The sequence below is a fragment of the Erpetoichthys calabaricus genome, chromosome 14 (genome assembly GCF_900747795.2).
Source record: "Erpetoichthys calabaricus chromosome 14, fErpCal1.3, whole genome shotgun sequence".
In the NCBI taxonomy this organism is placed as follows: Eukaryota; Metazoa; Chordata; class Cladistia; order Polypteriformes; family Polypteridae; genus Erpetoichthys; species Erpetoichthys calabaricus.
The window spans coordinates 26,600,858-26,620,603 of record NC_041407.2 but is presented as its reverse complement, the minus strand read 5'-3'; the positions used below and the strand labels follow the sequence as shown (position 1 = coordinate 26,620,603).

Below are 19,746 nucleotides of genomic sequence, written 5' to 3'. Positions count from 1 at the left end.
TAGTTTCGTGTAGTTTTAGTTTTTCATTTGGTTAATTATTTTATTTCAGTTTTACGAAAATGTTTTTTTAATAATAGTTTCAGTTTTGATTTTAGTTTTCGTTAACTATAATAACCTTGACACACACACACACACACACACACACACACACACACACACACACACAAAAGAGTGATACAGTATGCATACCTTATTGCCATATTTGTCTGGGGCTTAAAGACCTGTGTGCCCTCAAATCTATAACATGCTTATACTCAGAAACGTGTAATTCATTTCTAATGAAAAAGTTGGGGATTTTAAAACACAAACTTGGTGTGAAAATTGGCGGATGGTTAAAATTTGCAGTAACGTTAAGCAAGTTGCACTGAAGCCATTTTTGATGTTGGCATTTTAGCGACTTCAGGCAGCAGGACAATGCAGTGACCAGAAAATCTCATTTAATTGGGTATTTCAGAAAAAATATCAGCCACATTCTGATGTTCATGAACTAATTTTGTCACAGTTCCTGACGTTCTCTCAATTCAGCAGTCTTCAGAATTGGTAATAAGGCCTACTACATACACTTGATGTTAGTTGCCCTAGTATGTAGCTAATGCATTTTGTCTATAAAATGTGTAAGCTGTGTGTTGTACGACTGGCAATGTTAGTGTTACCAAAGAAGCCAACCATCACACATAGCATGGCCCTGAAGTTTGCTTCCCACACTACTGTGTGAAAAGATTAAGGAATTACGGGTTCAGCCGGGCCACATGAGAACAATATTAGCTATACACATTTGAGCATCACATATTAGATGTATATTAATTGAATAAAAGTGCTTTCTGTTCACTCGTTCTATGCATGTGCCTTTATCGCAACGTGTGTAGTCAGTTGCTCCGATTTCATTAGGAAAATTGGAAATCACTGCAAATTGATCTTGGCCTGCTCACCTTGACTGTAAGGAAACTCAATGCATCTGGGTATCATCTTAATTATACAATCCCATACATATGGCAAGATAAGGCTCAGGGATGAATGCGAGATTCCTGACAGGTCAGCCAGTTAACGCTGAAAAACAACCATTGCCAAATAACCAATAGTTGTTAAAACCTGTAATGGATTATGTGATTTCTGCATGATGGGCTCACAGAGGGAAGTAAAAAGAATGTCAGTCAGTACTTCAGGTATTACTTGAATCAGTAATACCTTATGTTTACATTCACTGAAGTTTAATTTTCTATGCTTTCACATCGTTCGCAGTGATGACGTCACTCAGGAACATGGCCACATTTGTGTGGTGATTAGATCATGAATATTCAAAAAAGGGGTTTTCTTAAACCTGATGGGGAGTAGCTAAATATTGATTTTAGATTTATATAGGCATGTGGTTTTATAAATCAGATTATTATTATTATTTTTTTTTTTTTTTGCAATTTAAAAAATGTGAATGTGGAATTTAAGCAACATTTTGGCCATTAAGACAAAGCAGCCAAATAAAGAAAGTATGCATTTTTATGTTAGTATATTTCATGTTTCCTAATACGGCAAACCTTGTAGCCACCAAAACTATCCCTTCCCAAAACAACTCCTTTTTATACCCAAATCACATTTGATTATTATGAGTATTATATTTTCATATCTAACATCTAAATTTACAGAATTGTGAATAAAACACAGTATTATGTTAATTTAAAATTCTTTTTAAATATTTAAAAAGAATTTTAAAGACTTTAGAAATTTTTGAGTGAGTACTACACAAAAAGTAGTCATGGTAATTTTTGTTGTATTTTATTTGCAACTAAATTTGCTTGTATTTTGACATTTTATAGTATATATATTAAAATGTGCTATAAGACTGCTTTTTGCTACTTAAACTTAAAAGATTTATATCAAAGATGAACCATTTCACTAAAATATATACCGATATTTAAAATAATACATCAATTTTGATCATATCAACAACTCTGTTTGTACAAATGCTGCTACAAGTCTGCAGGACCTCATCATGCTTCACTGTTGCCTTCAGGTATTCATTCATGTACTGATCTCTAGCCCTTTGGTGTGCAAACTGCCTTCTGTTAGAGCCAGAAATTTCAAATTTGTACTCGTCAATTCACTGCACCTTCTGCCATTTTTCTATACCACAGTCATTGTATTTTTTGCATAGGTGAGCTGTTGGGATGTATTTCTTCTCTGAGGAATGTTTCTTTTACATGAAGAACACTTTTGATAAATCTGGACTGTAGATAAGTGTACTAGAGTCCCAGTGGTTTCTGCCAGTTCTGAGCTGATAGCCATGCTGGACATTGATTTCAAATGGAGGTAAGCATGATGTCCAGTATTTCTGTTTGATGCACTCAGTTTCCATTGCCAGCCACTACATTTCTAGTCCTTGGCGAAGTCAGTTTGATTTGTGCTTCTGCTGAAGAGCTTGGAAACACCTGTCTGCTTGGGAAAGATCTCAGTAATGTAAGGTGACCACCGTGTGTCTTGTTGCTATGCTCATTTTTTGATTGTATAAGATTTACAGGTCCTGCCGCATCTGGGCAAGTTCACCTTTTTAGTCTGGTTGTCCCTTCTCTGATTTAATTCCCACTACATAGTTTTTTCTGTTTCAGTTCAACATTTTGATTCAGTGTACCTATACATGATATCATCGATCATTAGCGCTTGAGTCAAGTACTGGGCTGTTTGCCTACAAAGATCTCACATTTTTAACTGGAGAAGGCTTTATTGCTATGTTAGTTGCTTCCTTTAAGGACATTCAAATATCTTATTTTACTGTTTTACTTTCTACAAAAGAAATGTTTGGATCCCATTTCTATTGACACATAAATCCAGAAGCTACAGTCATATGAAAAAGTTTGGGAACCCCTCTCAGCCTGCATAATAATTGACTCTACTTTCAACAAAAAAGATAACAGTGGTATGTCTTTCATTTCCTAGGAACATGTGAGTACTGGGGTGTTTTCTGAATAAAGATTTTTAGTGAAGAAGTATTTAGTTGTATGAAATTAAATCAAATGTGAAAAACTGGCTGTGCAAAAATTTGGGTCCCCTTGTAATTTTGCTGATTTGAATGCCTGTCACTGCTCAATGCTGATTACTTGCAACACCAAATTGGTTGAATGAGCTCGTTAAGCCTTGAACTTCATAGACTGGTGTGTCCAATCATGAGATATAAAGGTATTTAAGGTGGTCAATTGCAAGTTGTGCTTCCCTTTGACTCTCCTCTGAAGAGTGACAGCATGGGATCCTCAAAGCAACTCTCAAAAGATCTGAAAACAAAGATTGTTCAGTATCCTGGTTTAGGGGAAGGCTACAAAAAGCGATCTCAGAGGTTTAAACTGTCAGTTTCAACTGTAAGGAATGTAATCAGGAAATGGAAGGCCATGGGCACAGTTGCTGTTAAACCCAGCAGGTCTGGCAGGCCAAGAAAAAATACAGGAGCGGCATATGTGCAGGATTGTGAGAATGGTTACAGACAACCCACAGATCACCTCCAAAGACCCACAAGAACATCTTGCTGCAGATGGTGTATCTGTACATCGTTCTATAGGGTGGTCCAGATCTAACTATGCAACTTTGAATGCAATGCAGGAAAACAATGCAAGACAAAAGAATTGTTTGAAATATCTTGCAATAAACGAATGCAGGGCAGGTGCTGCCATCTATTGGCAACAAAAAATAATTTTTTGTGAATTCTCTATGTAATAAACTTAATACGTTATAGCGTAATGAAAATTGCATAATTAGATCTGGACCACCCTGTACAATTCAGCACAGTTTTCACAGAGAACATCTGTATGGCAGGGTGATGAGAAAGAAGGCCTTTCTGCACTCACGCCACAAACAGAGTCGCTTGTTGTATGCAAATGCTCATTTAGACAAGCCAGATTCATTTTGGAACAAAGTGCTGTGGACTGATGAGACAAAAATTGAGTTATTTGGTCATAACAAAAAGCACTTTGCATGGCGGAAGAAGAACACCGCATTCCAAGAAAAACACCTGCTACCTACTGTCAAATTTGGGGGAGGTTCCAACCTTCTGTGGGGCTGTGTGGCTAGTTCAGGGACTGGGGCCCTTGTTAAAGTCGAGGGTCGGATGAATTCAACCCAATATCAACAAATTCTTCAGGATAATGTTCAAGCATCAGTCACAAAGTTGAAGTTACGCAGGGGTTGGATATTCCAACAAGACAATGACCCAAAACACAGTTCGAAATCTACAAAGGCATTCATGCAGTGTGAGAAGTACAATGTTCTGGAATGGCCGTTACAGTTCCCTGACTTGAATATCATCGAAAATCAATGGGATGATTTGAAGCAGATTGTCCATGCTCGGCAGCCATCAAATTGAACTGAACTGGAGAGATTTTATATGGAAGAATGGTCAAAAAGACCTCCATCCAGAATCCACTCATCAAAGGCTATAGGAGGCGTCTAGAGGCTGTTATATTTGCAAAAGGAGGCTAAACTAAGTATTGATGTAATATCTCTGTTGGGGTGCACAAATTTATGCACCTGGTCTAATTTTGTTATGATGCATATTTCATATTTTCTGTTAATCCAATGAGCTTAATGTCACCGCTGAAATACTACTGTTTCCATAAGGCATGTCATATATTAAAAGGAAGTTGGTACTTTGAAAGCTCAGCCAATGATAAACAAAAATCCAAAGAGGGGTTCCTAAACTTTTTCATATGACTGAATAAAATAACCCTGTGAGACAAATATTTTGGTGAAACATCTAAATTGCCTAAGAGTTTTGCATAGTACAGTGTGTGTGTGTGTGTGTATGCACAGTGTAAAAGCATACAATGGATCACAAGAACTGCAAAAGATAAAAAACAAAAGTTAAAAAGTCAGATAGCAAGGACATGGTGCATGGTCTCTGAATTATGGTATTTGATTGAATTAAGTAGTTTGATTACAAGAAAATTACCATCACATATTAAATAATGGGGATTTTTAATATTCTGCCAAAATGGCTTGAGTTTTATTGGATGCTCATTACCAAGAATATGTGCATCATCTTGTTTGCAGAAGTAATTCAGTTTCAGTGTAATAAGTATTGTTTACTTTGCAAGACTATTAGCAAGTTTATTTAGAAGAAGTGTTATTTCTGTTATAATGCCTGTTAAAGCTGCCTATAAGACCACTAGGGCATTTAATATAGTTTTGGCTTTTCAATGAAACAAGAATCACTTGAAATTTACTGCTTCCATAAACATAAAAATAAAATTTCTATGGCCTCATATTCCATAGGCATTTTTTGTTCTTTTCTGCTGCTGTATAAAATCTGAATAGATGCAGACTTTCATGTGTTAAAAATTCAGGGTTGTCTCTTGTTGAGAATATTGAAGTATTATGAAGTGCTACTTAGACAAATTGATATGTAAAGTTACACTTGAACCCATTTAATAACACTTGAGTCCTTCAATTAAGAGGAGCTCTCATAGGTTTAATATGTGGCTTCAAACAGATCGCACAGTAAATGACAGAGTTCTTTCAAAGCTACATGAAATTTTTATATTAATATACCAAACTGTGGCATTGCTTTTCCCAGATCTTTAGTTAGGGAATATAAATAAGATGATGCTATGTGACAAAATAAACATTGAAAAGTAAAAAAGAACCCAGTTTTTTGTTGTGTTAAAATGTATATCATGTTCAGATTTTTATTATAGTTGAGTGCATCCATCTGTCCACTTCATAGTTCACAAGTTCACAACTTCATAGTTCATGCTTTATCTGTAATATAGCAAATACATCAGGTAAGTGTGGTACTACTGACATTTACTGACCTCATTTATCCTGTATTGTTAAATACAGTGTTTTACTGTCAGTGAAAGAGTGCACGTGTTGAGTTAACTTTTTTGCATTCATTCAAATCTATGTTGTCATGCTTTGGAATTCCTTTAAGCTTTTTGTCCTCTCTAAGAGGTTTTCTAGCTGTTCTGTCAGCGAAGTCAGGCCACACCAATTACTGTCATTATGCCTCGATTTGAACTGGTAAGCCTCATTTAGTATTGCTGTTGTAACTGGTTGTTAGTTGGCTGACTAATTGTGCCTCTACATAGGTTGCAGTACCTCTGATGTCTCTTTTTATTTGAAGCCACCCCCGACTAGATATTTATTAGGTTGGGTTGTTGTTAGTTGTGTATTTTTTACCAATTTAACCAGTCAAATACTTCAGCTTATTTGCATAATGTTTTACAGTTGAATGTAACATGCTGTTTGTGATTATCAATTGTATAGAAACATCAAAAGTACAGCACCTAGTACAGAATACCTGCTAATAAATCTGCAAGTCACAGATTATTTTCTGTTGAGCAACTAATGACAAAGTAATATCTTTTATGTTTTTTTACCCATGGCAAGATTCATCTAGGAATTGTTATTTATGAAATAATATGAAAAAGGTGCCATTTCTTTTTAATTATATAGTTGTTTCAGAATCGGAGATGCTCTTTCCCGAGGACAGTGGTTTTAGGTATGGTGTAAGAACTGCTGTGTTCTGTGTCCTAATCCATTGTGATTGTACTATGCTGTTTGTGTGACCTGCTGGCCTCAAATGCTCTTGCAGATGACAGTAACTCTGCTCACCAAGCCTATGGTAGTTTGACTGGTTTTGTTTTCTTTTACAGCATCTATAGAAAGCATTCACCCCCTTGGAAGTTTCACATTTACTTATTTTACAACATTGAATCACAGTGGGTTTAATTTGTCTTTTTTGAAAGTAATCAAGAGAAAAAGATTTTCTAATATCAAAGTGAGAACCAGTCTTTGCAAAGGGTTCTACATTATTACCTAATATAAAAGACAAAATAATTGATCACATATGGTAAGTATTTATTCCCTTCAAGTTAGTATTTAGTAGATGCACCTTTTCAGCCACAGCAGTCCTGTGTTTGTGTGCACAGGTCTCTATCAACTTTGCTCATCTGGACTCTTTACCCATTCTATTATACAAAAATGCTCAAGCTCTGTCAGGTTGCATGAAGATCATCAGTGAACAGCCTTTGCCAAGTCCAGCCACATATTCTCGCATACACTCGGCCAAGCCAGGACATTAACATTGTTGTATTTAACCGCTTTTGGCTTAATGCTTGGTGTCCTAATCTTCCTAGAAATTAAATCTTCTCCCAAAGCACAGCTTTCTTGCAGGCTGCATCAGGTTTTCCTCCAAGATTTATTTTGCTGCATTTATTTTACTCTCATAGAACTTTCAGGGCCTGATCCTGCTACCACCATGCTTCATGGTGGAAATGGTATGTTTTTGATAATGTGCCACGTTCAAATGTGGCATTTAGTCTGGTAGCAAAAAGTTAAATTTCAGTCTCATCCTATTAGAGAACCTTCTCCATGCTGACTTCAGAGTCTACCATGTACCTTCTGGCAAACTCTAGCTGAGATGTCGTGTGTTTTTTTTTTTTTTTCCACCTTTTCCCCAACAGCGCCTCTCTTATAAAGCTGCGACTAGTGAAGCACCTGAGCAACAGTTGTTGTCTGCAGTCTCTCCAATCTTTCCCACTGTAGCTTGTAATTCTTCACAGTTCTCATAAGTCTCTTGGTGGCCTCCATCACTCTTGGTCTTCATGCATGATCACTAAGTTTTTGTGGATGGCCTGCTGTAGTCTGTACCGTACCCTTTCCATTTCTTAATGATTGATTTCACTGGGATCCAAGGGATATTCAGTGACTTACAGTTAGGTCCATAAATATTTGGACAGAGACAACTTTTTTCTAATTTTGGTTTTTTACATTACCACAATGAATTTTAAATGAAACAACTCAGATGCAGTTGAAGTGCAGACAAAACGATTGCATAAAAATGTGAGGCAACTAAAGCATTTTTTTAACACAGTCCCTTCATTTCAGGGGCTCAAAAGTAATTGGACAATTGACTCAAATGCTATTTCATGGGCAGGTGTGGGCAAGTCCGTCGTTATGTCAGTATCAATTAATCAGATAAAAGGCATGGAGTTGATTTGAGGTGTGGTGCTTGCATGTGGAAGATTTTGCTGTGAACAGACAACATGTGGTCAAAGGAGCTCTCCATGCAGGTGAAAGAACCCATCCTTAAGCTGCGAAAACAGAAGAAACCCATCCGAGAAATTGCTGCAATATTATGAGTGGCAAAATCTACAGTTTGGTACATCCTGAGAAAGAAAGCAAGCACTGGTGAACTCAGCAACGCAAAAAGACCTGGACATCCACGGAAGACAACAGTGGTGGATGATCGCAGAATCATTTCCATGGTGAAGAGAAACCCCTTCACAACAGCCAACCAAGTGAACAACACTCTCCAGGAGGTAGGTGTATCGATATCCAAGTCTACCATAAAGAGAAGACTGCATGAAAGTAAATACAGAGGGTGCACTGCAAGGTGCAAGCCACTCATAAGCCTCAAGAATAGAAAGGCTAGATTGGACTTTGCTAAAGAACATCTAAAAAAGCCAGCGCAGTTCTGGAAAAACATTCTTTGGACAGATGAAACCAAGATCAACCTCTACCAGAATGATGGCAAGAAAAAAGTATGGAGAAGGCATGGAACAGCTCATTATCCAAAGCATACCACATCATCTGTAAAACATGGTGGAGGCAGTGTGATGGCTTGGGCGTGCGTGGCTGCCAGTGGCACTGGAACACTAGTGTTTATTGATGATGTGACACAGGACAGAAGCAGCCGAATGAATTCTGAGGTGTTCAGAGACATCCTGTCTGCTCAAATCCAGCTAAATGCAGTCAAATTGATTAGGCAGCGTTTCATGATATGCAGATGGACAATGACCCAAAACATACAGCCAAAGCAACCCAGGAGTTTATTAAAGCAAAGAAGTGGAAAATTCTTGAATGGCCAAGTCAGTCACCTGATCTTAACCCAATTGAGCATGCATTTCACTTGTTGAAGACTAAACTTCAGACAGAAAGGCCCACAAACAAACAGCAACTGAAAGCCGCTGCAGTAAAGGCCTGGCAGAGCATTAAAAAGGAGGAAACCCAGCATCTGGTGATGTCCATGAGTTCAAGACTTCAGGCTGTCATTTCCAGCAAAGGGTTTTCAACCAAGTATTAGAAATGAACATTTTATTTCCAGTTATTTAATTTGTCCAATTACTTTTGAGCCCCTGAAATGAAGGGATTGTGTTCAAAAAATGCTTTAGTTGCCTCACATTTTTATGCAATCGTTTTGTTCACCCCACTGAATTAAAGCTGAAAGTCTGCACTTCAACTGCATCTGAGTTGTTTCATTTAAAATTCATTGTGGTAATGTACAGAACCAAAATTAGAAAAACGTTGTCTCTGTCCAAATATTTATGGACCTAACTATAGATATTTTCTTGTCTCCATCTCCTGACTTGTGCTTTTTAATCCCCTTTTTGCAGAGTTTCTTGGAGTGTCTTTTGTCGTCAGTGTGTAGGTTAGGCCACCATACTGACTCACTCAAGTGGGACCTTTCACATTCAGTGCATTTATTCTACAATTAATGGAAACTAAGAGAGGTGAATTCCATTTAACTAAATCTGTGACTTCTAAAACCAGTTGGCCACACCAGTTATGATTTTATTGTCACATTAAACGAGGTGAATATTTTTGTATTCAGTTGTTTTGTATGTTACATTTGTAATTAAGCTTGACCACTTGGCATAGATCTGTTACTACTTTGACAGTAAAGAGTCTTTTTCCGCTGATCAAAAAAAAACAAAAAAAAAAACAAATCTGCTGTGGTTGTCAGTGGAGCATACATATTTGATTTTTAAAGACTAGTACTAGACAGCATTTTGAGATTTGCAGCAGTCTTTAGAGGACATTCTTGGCTGTGTTATGAAGAACATGTAGAGTTACAAAAACAGAAGGAAGCTTGGTGAATTGGCATCAGTAGTGAAGGAATACCTTGGGAAACACTACAAAGATGACCACAGGTCTTTCTAGCACAGTCATGAACCTGAGAGTGCTCCAAACATTGTGCTGGAACAGGACATGAAGCTGCAATTTGAGTGTAGATTTAAGATATCCATTGTGTCAAAGGCTTACCTTGCAGGAATGTTTTTTATGCACAAAGAATGAGAGAGAAAATGTGATTTTTGGGCTTGGAGAGCTCTATTTTTGGATGGTAATCAGTTGGAGAAGCTATCCCACATTAAAGACAGAGTCTAAAACTTGTGCACTTAGTTTTCTTTCTATTCTGTCACAGTATTCTGTCACTGTCTCCCCAAAACCCTGTATGTGTTTGTGTGGTATAAAAAGTGACTTGTTTGTTAACAGATTTAGCTGTGGGTTTTTTTTGTTCTACATTAGGATGGCACACAGAGGTGCTCCAGTCACAAAGGACATCACATGAAAAGAGAAACTGAATGGAAATCTATCACATCATCTACTGTATTAGGTTGTTGTACAAATAGTTGTAAACATGAAGTGGAAGTTCATGATAAATACAGTCACTAAATATTTTCATTCATGTTTATTAAGGGTATGAACAAGAATACTAATCATAATTTCAGTAGTACAGCAATCCTCATAATACTCAGACCCACATGTAAAAACTGTTTTTCACTTCCGAGGGGTTGAATACTAAACTGTATGTATCATCCATAGTACAGCTTTGAAATTGAAGGTCTTAGTGAGATTTCAGCACCATGCCTCGTGCTAAAGCAAAAGTAGACCTTGGTTTCAGTATGTTTGGCAATAAGTACAGTGTAAAGTATTAATATGTGTTTAAGACCGTAACTGAGACAACACTTCACACTCCCCTGTCCCCAGAGCAGGTGCAGGGTTGCTGTTGCCTCCCCAAAAACAACAAAAATGCAAAAAGTAACAGTCAGTTGAGCTAAAAGATAAGCACCGGCACTAGTTAAAATAGATGAGCAGGCTAGAAAATGGATGAAAGTGTGAAGAACCCCATTAATTACAGTGATTATTATGGCTTTGGCAGCAAGAGGGCCACATCCCCTTCCTTCTCACCTGTTACACATTACATTGTGTCACAATATTACCAATAAAATAATCTTTACATTTAAAAATGTCACCTTGAACAATATTTCTATATTAGCAGCGGTACACGGCACTGCCCTGGTGAAATAAAGTGCAGGAATGGTCACTAAGTATATTCCCTAGGGGGTTAATTTTGCCCCAAGCCAAACTAAACCCATCATGTGGAGCAACCTGTCATACCTGTGCCAAATCCCAAAAATGCTTCCTGGCACCACTTCCCTAATAAAGCACCAAAGCTCCCTGGGGGAAACATTTCCGAACGAAAACATAGCCTGCAGTGTTCCTAGGAGCAAATGTGTAATCTCTGCAAAATTTGGTGGATGTTCTGTATTTGCATACCAAACAAACATTCAGCTTTATAGATTAGATTAGATTAGAAAGATGGTACCATTGCACTGACCAACATTGCAAAGAATTTATAGTTAAAGCCAAATGTTATGTGTTACTTTTTTTTTTTTTTTTTTTGCTGATGAGGTATCTCGAGGAAATGGGCAGCCACTGAATGTTCTAGTTTGTTTTGTAACTTCTCATTAAATTAAGCACCCTCCTTATATGGGTGTGGGCAACTTGTCTATTACATTTTCTCTTAGAAAGTGTCAATGTAGATTGCCTAGTTTGTTTGAATAAAAGTTGAGCTTAATTATTTTTATAATATATATTAATTTCATTCATTTTCCACCACTTTTCCGAAACCAGGGGAAACAGTCATAGCAGTAAGGTCCGTATGTCCCTTTCCCCAGTCATACTTTCCAATGTATACTGTGAGTTCTCAAGGTGTTCCCAGGCCATCTGGAAGATATAATCCTCCCAGCAAGCCCTAGGCGTTCCCCAGGATCTCATACCAGCTGGTCGTGCCCATAAAACCTCCACAGGAAGATGTGCAGGAGGCATCTGTATCAGATCTCCAAGCCGCTTCAGTTGGCTTCTCTCGATGTGGAGGGTCAGCGCATGTACTCCGAGCCTCTTCTGGATGTCTGTAGTTCTCATTCTGTCACCTTGCGGAGAAAGCTCATTTCATCTGCTTGTAACCATGATCTCATTCTTTTGGTCATTACCCAAAGTGAATGACCATAGGTGAGGGTAGGGACTTAGATCAACTGGTAAATTGAGAGCTTTGCCTTCTGACTCGGCTCCTTCTTCACCAGTAAAGATTGGTATAGGTATATTTTTTTAAAGGTTAAATGTTAGATAAGGATGGTGGTTGGGCATGGTGATGCAAAGGTTAAGCCTCATAGTACCAGTGTCCTTGGTTCAGGTATCTCCATCTGCTTCTGTGTGGGTTTCCTTCTGGTTGACTGTTATTTCATTGCTCACACATGTTAAATGAGTTGTTTATTTTGCAATGACCCCATATAAGTGTTGGCGTAGTCATGAGTAGGCACTGTGACAGGCCAGTCCAGACACTGGGTTATCCTGATGCCAAAAGGCTGCCAAGATAGGCTTCAATTCTCCAAACCCAGAACTGATTTAAGCAGGTTTGAGAAAATTGCAATAAACAGAAGTTTGACAAATAAGAGAAAACTATTTGTTTAAGTAATTGCTAAGTTGTTGCAATATCTCCTCTTGGTGCTTTTTTAAACTTGTCAGAGCCTCTTTTTCAACTACATGACTCAGTAGTTTAATTCAGATTTTCATAGCCCTTTTTGCAAAAAAAAAAAAAGTGCTTCCCCTCTTTCATCTTGAATGTACTACAACTGTATCGATATTTCTGAGAATCTTGGACACCTGTAGAAGCCCCACATAACACGCTGTGTGTAAAAAAGTAAGATTTCATTCCCTTAACCTGACGTATTAGGATATGCATTTGGAGCGCACTTGGCTGATTTTCTCTGAGCTTCTTTTCAGGCTGTTGCCAGAGCTGCTCCTGCTATTTAAGATGCCATCTTGATAGCCCTAGAGTCTGTCAGATTTTACACTCACTGAGAAAATTGTTATTAACAATATACTAAATACTGGTTAGGGACTCCTTTGCTTTCAAAACAGCCTCATCTCTACGTGGTATGGATTCCAGTAGATTCCTATGAAAGTCTGGTCCATGTTGACAAGAAATCCTCACACAATTTCTGCAGATTTGTCAGCTGCACATTCGTGCTATGAATCTCCTGTTCTAACATAGCTCATAGGTGCTATGTTCAATTCAGATGTGGTGACTGGGAAGGCCACTAAAGCACACTCAACATATTGTCATGTTCATGAACCTAGTTTGAGACAACTTGAGACTTGGTGCATTGTTATGCTGATGGTAGCCATTAGTACATGTGCAAATTGTGGCCATGGAGGGATGGACATGGTCAGCAACAATACCCAAATAGGCTGTGGCAGACAAGCAATAATTTATTGATATTCATAGGCCCAAGAAAACGTTCCCCATTGCGTTACACTTCCACCAACCTCCAGGACTATTGATACATGGCAGTTTGGTTGCATGGATTCATGCTCTTGGCACTAAATTCTGTCCCTATAATCTCTCTGTTTCGGCAGATATCAAGATTTATCACACCAGGCTATGTTTTTCCAGTCTTCAGCTGAGCCTGTACCCAGTGCAGTCTCAGCTTCTGCTGTTGTACCTGAAGGTTCAATGTGTTGTGCGTTCTGAGATGCTTTTCTTCTCATCACGGCTGTACAGATTAGTTATCTGACTTACCTTTACCTTTCTGTCAGCTGGAACCAGTCTGGCCATTTTCCTCTGACTTTTGTTATTAGCAAGGCATTTCCGTCCACAAAACTGCAGCTCACTGGATTTTTTTTTGTTTTTTGCAACCTTATGAGTAAATTCTGGAGACTGTTGTATGTGGACATTTCATTAGTTACAGAAATACTCAAACCAACCTATCTGGCACCAACAATCATCACAGAGTTGAAATCGACCTTGACCTGTGTCTGCATGATTGTATGCATTGTGCTGATGCTATTTGATTGACTGATTAGATAATTGCATAGATAAGTAGGTGTACAAGTTTTCCTAATAATTTACTCAATGAGTATAATCTAATATTGTATAGTGCAGAAACATGGGGACTGAAAGGGGGGGGGGGCAGAAAAAATGGATTTTCAAAAGATGAAAATGTGAGTTGAATAAAATAGATCAGGTAGAAAGTAGGGGCACTAGGAAGGGCTTAAAGGTGAAACAATAAGGTGGAAGGGGATATTGGGCTATGTTTATAGAAACAACAGAAAACAATGTGCTGAGTGGCGAGGAGAAAGATTAATAGCTAGATGGAATGATATTCAGGAGAGTGAGTTTGATAAGGAGATGGCCAGAATTTGAATGTTACTGAAAAGAAAGAGACACATGTCCTCTGTGGTGCCGTCAGATATAAGAAAAGCCATAGTGAAAGAAGGAAAATCAAATATTTCTAAATTTTAATTGCTTCTGCTCATTACCAGAATGGTAAGAACACTGTGTCAATGCACAGTAAACTTTTTTTTTTTTTGGTGACATGAAGTTAAACGCATGACAGCTAAGAAACTGTCTGTACTTCTCAGCAGTGAGGAAGGCATTAGTTTTGTTTAGATTACAAACTCTGTTTGCAGAGATGCAGCCCCTACCTAACCTGCAGTGAACTTGCATTGTGTTTCAGTGCTGCCTACAACCATTCTTTCATGTACTGTTCTCCAGTGCCTTTTGGTAGATAAACTGCCTCCTGTTAGATTCAAAATTTTCAAATTTGGACTCATCAGTCTAAAGCATCTGCTGACATTTTTCTGCACCACAGGTGTTGTGTTTTGTGTGGCACCCTTTAAAAAAAAAAAAAAAAAGTGGTACGCAACAAGTGTAAAATTCCACACCAGAGGTCTCATTTATAAAACTGCTTGAATTCAACTGTGAAAATAGCATAGGCTACGCCAGAAAAACAGGAAAATGAGTGCAGAAAGAAAAATCGGATTTATAAAATCTGGTTTACACACATTTCTATGCAATATACCTTTTATATATAATATATATTGTGTCATAAATATATATCACAAATCATCTTGTACATATACATAAATAAACGCAAGTCAAAACACATACTGACTTCGTAGGTGACTTGTGTGTTATGTGAATGTCATTGGTTACAGTTAACAAAAGCAGCTTCATTCTTGCTAGGTGCTGTTATTACAATATGGTTGCAGTAAAGTGTTCTGATTATGTTAGGAGCACCAGACACTTTATACAGGTTGCTTTTTTTTTTTTTTGGCAAGAACATATTGTGTTTCATGTGTATACACCCACACCATATGAAAAGTGAATGTAACACCTTGTTTGTTTTAAAATGTCTTCCAGCACAGCGGGCATAATGGAGTGAAGCTTGTCTGAAATATTCCTTACCTGTTGGCCAGTTTCCTGAGAAGTGACAATGAGTAGCCAATATATAGTAAACTAACAAAGAACTTGGTTCTTCATAGCAAATATACAGTATTGGTCCTCTTAACAGGGAACTAAAATACAGTCTGTGCATCATATTATCACCTTTTAGGTTTAATGTGTTTGTTTCATCAATTCACGTTATAATAACAGCTAGCTGATATGAAGAATTGTAAGTGTAAGTCGTCATTTAGCTGGGTTGGCTGTATTTCCTTATTTATTCACATGTGCCCCCAAGACATCTCATTATGTATATGCAACTGAAGTATTCCATAATCCAAGGGATGCTCAACTTCTATATTCCCTGTTGTTCTTCCTAAATGAATTATTATTAACCTTACCTTTTTAGTATTATGGTCCCTTGCCTAGTTTGATTTCCCCCTCCATAGCCGTTTTTGTGTCAGTTCCTCACTTTGGTTCAACCTACACATGATGTCATTAATCATTAGCACCTAAATCAAGCACTGGGCTGTTGGTCTGCAAAGATCTCACATGATTACTATTTTAATTTCTTTCTTTAAGAACATTCTGATACCTTATGCATTCCTATTTGTTTCAGAATGAAAGTGTGGAACTCAGTAATACCCTCCATTCTATTGACACACTGATCTAGAAGACATAATATGACCATCTAAGGCCTATATTTTTATGAACTATCTAAAGTTTGGTTTAATTCTCCTTTACTATTCCTGATAAATTTCACCTCCTCCTTGACAGTTCTTTTACTACTGAAACCAGCCACAGCACCTGTTGAAGACAAGTAATAGAATAATTTAAAATATTTGCTATCTCTTGCCCTATGTGTACCTTCAGTGTCTATCCTCTGTATTCGTGTGTATCTTTACGTCTGTGCACCGTTGCTTCCTCCCTTGACCACATTCCTTTAAAGCCAGCTTCTCAGACTCTGTCATTAGTTTTGAGGTGCCTGTGTCGCCTCCTGTCCAGTTTTATACTTTGTCTTTGAAGGTGACCGTGTTGTTTCTCCTCCGCCTGTGTCTAATACTCATGCTTCCTCATTCAGCCCTGTCACAAAGCCAAATGAACCAATCACACCAAAGTCAAACTGACCAATCAGATTGCTGTGAGGGACTGGACAAAAACAGATCTTAGTGGTTTGTTATATAGTAGATGCTGAAAGAATTTTTTTGGGTTATCTTTCACATTATTTGCTATATTCCTCTCTCATTTCTTTTTAACATCCATAATATCCTTCTTATCGGTGGCCATCATGTTCTCATACAACAGGACTCAATGAGTGAGGGAGTGTGGTGGATCTTCAATTCAAACACACTATTGTGGGAAGGTAATCTTTCCTGTTGGTATTCAGTGCTGAGTTTTCAAGAAGTAACTGTTAATATTTTGGCAAAAAATACATATTTTTCATGTTTTGACAGTATGAATGGGTAAGGAACATATGGATTATGTGACTCTAGTTGTGTGAAAATTTTTCAATTGGACAATTTAAATCTAAAAAATGAGTTGCACCAAAAAAAAGCAGCTGCACCTTGCATGCTTTACAACTGTAACGCTGTTACTTTTAAATCCTTAAGGAAAAGTGGTTATGGGCCAGCAACATGTTTTACAAAAGCTGCAACTTGATACTCCTGATATCACGGGTCTCACTTTTTTTCCTATTTATTTTTGTAACTATTGATGTTTTCACTTTGTTTTTGTATGAATGTGTTTCCACATTTCCTGTCTATTAAGTTGCTATCCTGCCCTTTAACTTGGGAAGCACTAATTCTGTTTTTTTTGTTTCTCTCTCTCTCTCTCTTTTCATTGTTTTTCAGCTAAAACTTGAGGACCGCTCTGTCGTCCCTAGAGACATGGTGAGACGGATGTACCCTTGTGTAAGTGATCCTCAAAGATTGACAAGTCCTTCATTGAATGTGTTGGCTCAGTTAAATTTCTGTCATGCCAATTTTGTGCACCTTAAGAATGTTGCTATTCTGAAAAGCCTACATCACGGTGAGTCATTTAAGTGGTTTAAGTTGAAAGAGGAAGTTATTTCAAGTGCAATGTGGAAAGGTATGCTTGCTGTTTAGGTGAACAGATGTCTTTAACCGGGTTAACATAAAATTATTTACAGAGGCTTCAAGAATTGATAGATAGATAGATACTTTATTAATCCCCTAGGGCAAATTCACAATTTGCTGCACTTATCTGCTTGCTGCTAATATTGCTGACCTTCCACTTTCATGCACCCTTTCCTGCATCAGTGTGCAATGTAGTGACACTTTGGCAAAGGCAGTTTGTTCCTTGCAGCTAATGATGGAAGCTTCAAGTGTGTGTGGTTACCCATTTTGATGGCACCTTTTACTTGCAGTTTTAATCTTGCTTACCCTGGCACCCCCTTAGCTCTCAACACACCTTGCTACTGGACAGTCTTGGGAGCATCACTTTCATGACTGGCAACTAATCTTATTTCAGATTCTTGCCATGTTGGTGATATATTTTGAACTTTGCTATGCTACACCCCCAAACTTTTACTACCTCTCTTTATATAATAAATACAAATACTGACAATATAAATATAATAATAATAATAATAATAATACATTTTATTTTTATAGCAGCTTTCCCATGCTCAAAGCACTTATTTTGTGTGCATGTGGCCCCTGTGGTGTAGTTCTGTACTAGGTCTCCAATTAAAAACAGTTCATGTATTCAGGATTTAGCCTTAGTAAAGTACTGTATATGAAGTCTTAAGTGGTCTGAACTTGGACAGAAATAGTGCAAAACAAATGAGAGTTGGTGCAGTAGGAGAAAATATGGGGTTGGGTGCAAGATTTTGTGTATGCTTAGGGATTTGCTGGTTTTGCTCTGACCACATTGACCTCTTGTCTTATTTACTATCCTTGCACACTGCCAGCAGTCAGCCTCACAACACAACTATTGTTGTAGTAGCACTTGCCACTTTAGTGTCCTTCCTTCCCAAAGTCTAGCTCCAAATCTTCTAAGGCATTGCTTATTGTTGTGTTCAAGAGCTGCTGGGTAGATGAGGAATAAGAGCCTCTTAGTTGGAAATTTTACATTAGCACACTTCGATGTGGGAGCACCAAATCAGAGAAAACAATCCTAACTGGATTCTCTGAGCTGTCACAAAAACACTCCTTTCACTTCAGTCAGTAATATATAATTAAAGAAAGTAACTTGGTCAGCCATAAGTGGTGTTTTTGTATTGAATTGAATTGGGAGCAACATGATATCCTTTTATTCTGTTTACTAGGCTCTTTATATTCATGTACAAATTAACCTTATCTTTTTAAATGCTTTTTGTCTGGACCATGTAGCAAATCATGATGGTAAGACTTTAGATTAGCCCCTAAATAATGCATGTGTTAATCACATCCTGTAATGTAATGAGACCTTAACAAAGGCTTCATTTGTGTACATAAGAATTACTAATGAACGCTTTGAAATAGCTTCTTTTTTTTTTTTTTGTCAGTGTCTCCCTACTTACCTGTATAAGAAAACTCCCCCATATTATTTACCGATGACTAGACTTGATGTCTAGCTATTAAAGACGTTTAGCCTTTAGACCCTTAGACCCGGAAAAATCCTAATTTTTAGGCCATTTTTCAGCCATATTTTGTGTAGGAAATTACACCCTTATGATAAAGAGTAAACCAATATCTGTCTTCAGCACAAATGATCAGGAGGACGTGAAGTTGTGCAAGCCACATCAACTGAACCTAGGGGTTTACCCTCCACTGGGATATGAGGGATCAAAGTTACTCCCTTTCACAAAACTTTATTTAAAAAAATGGGGATTGGTAATATAGGCATGTGGAGTTCAGTTTTATGCTATTTGAAGTTGCTGATCATGAATGTAATATTTTTGATATTTGACTCTTCACCAATGGTTAAAGACCCTCAAAGAGCCACTCACAGAAGGTGTAAAATTGATAAATTTCAAACATAAGTATGTGGTTTGTCATTTTAGACTACTTCAATGTCTGTGATTACGAATATGATGTTATTTTTTTTTCTATTAAAATTGAGAATAACATTTAAATTATAGCACAACTTTAATATTTTAAACATTTAGATTTGACTCCGCTATTCTTGTTTATTATGTACTTCTGCCTTATGAAATAAATCATTATATTTCTAATGAACACACCGAATGGAGGCAACTTAATACCACCTACAGGACATCAGTATATTGGTTAATCATTTCAATGCATTGAGTGCCATAAAGGCTTGTGATATGCACTTCACCTTCACTTCTGAACAGGTATTTCACCTTAAATGAAGCATGTTCAGGCCCAGCCAGTACTTGGATGGGAGTCAAGCCAGGACAAGATTGAGTTGCTGTGGTCTGAATGTGGATCCCAATGCACCAGTGTAGTGACAGAGACTCTGTGCTGTAAAAATGACACGGTCCTTCAGATGAATTGCAAAACTAAGGTCCTGAC

The 19,746-nt window shown here is 37.6% G+C and overlaps 1 protein-coding gene across 2 annotated transcripts in view; it reads left to right on the top strand.

The window, feature by feature from the left end:
- Positions 1 to 19,746, top strand: part of LOC114664763 ((E3-independent) E2 ubiquitin-conjugating enzyme UBE2O) — a 74,468-nt gene that overhangs the window by 13,430 nt on the left and 41,292 nt on the right. For both annotated transcript variants that reach the window (XM_028819012.2, XM_028819011.2), the window contains exon 2: positions 17,116 to 17,175. In XM_028819012.2, the coding sequence (XP_028674845.2) occupies positions 17,116 to 17,175 (60 nt within the window). The remainder of the gene's footprint in view (positions 1 to 17,115; positions 17,176 to 19,746) is intronic.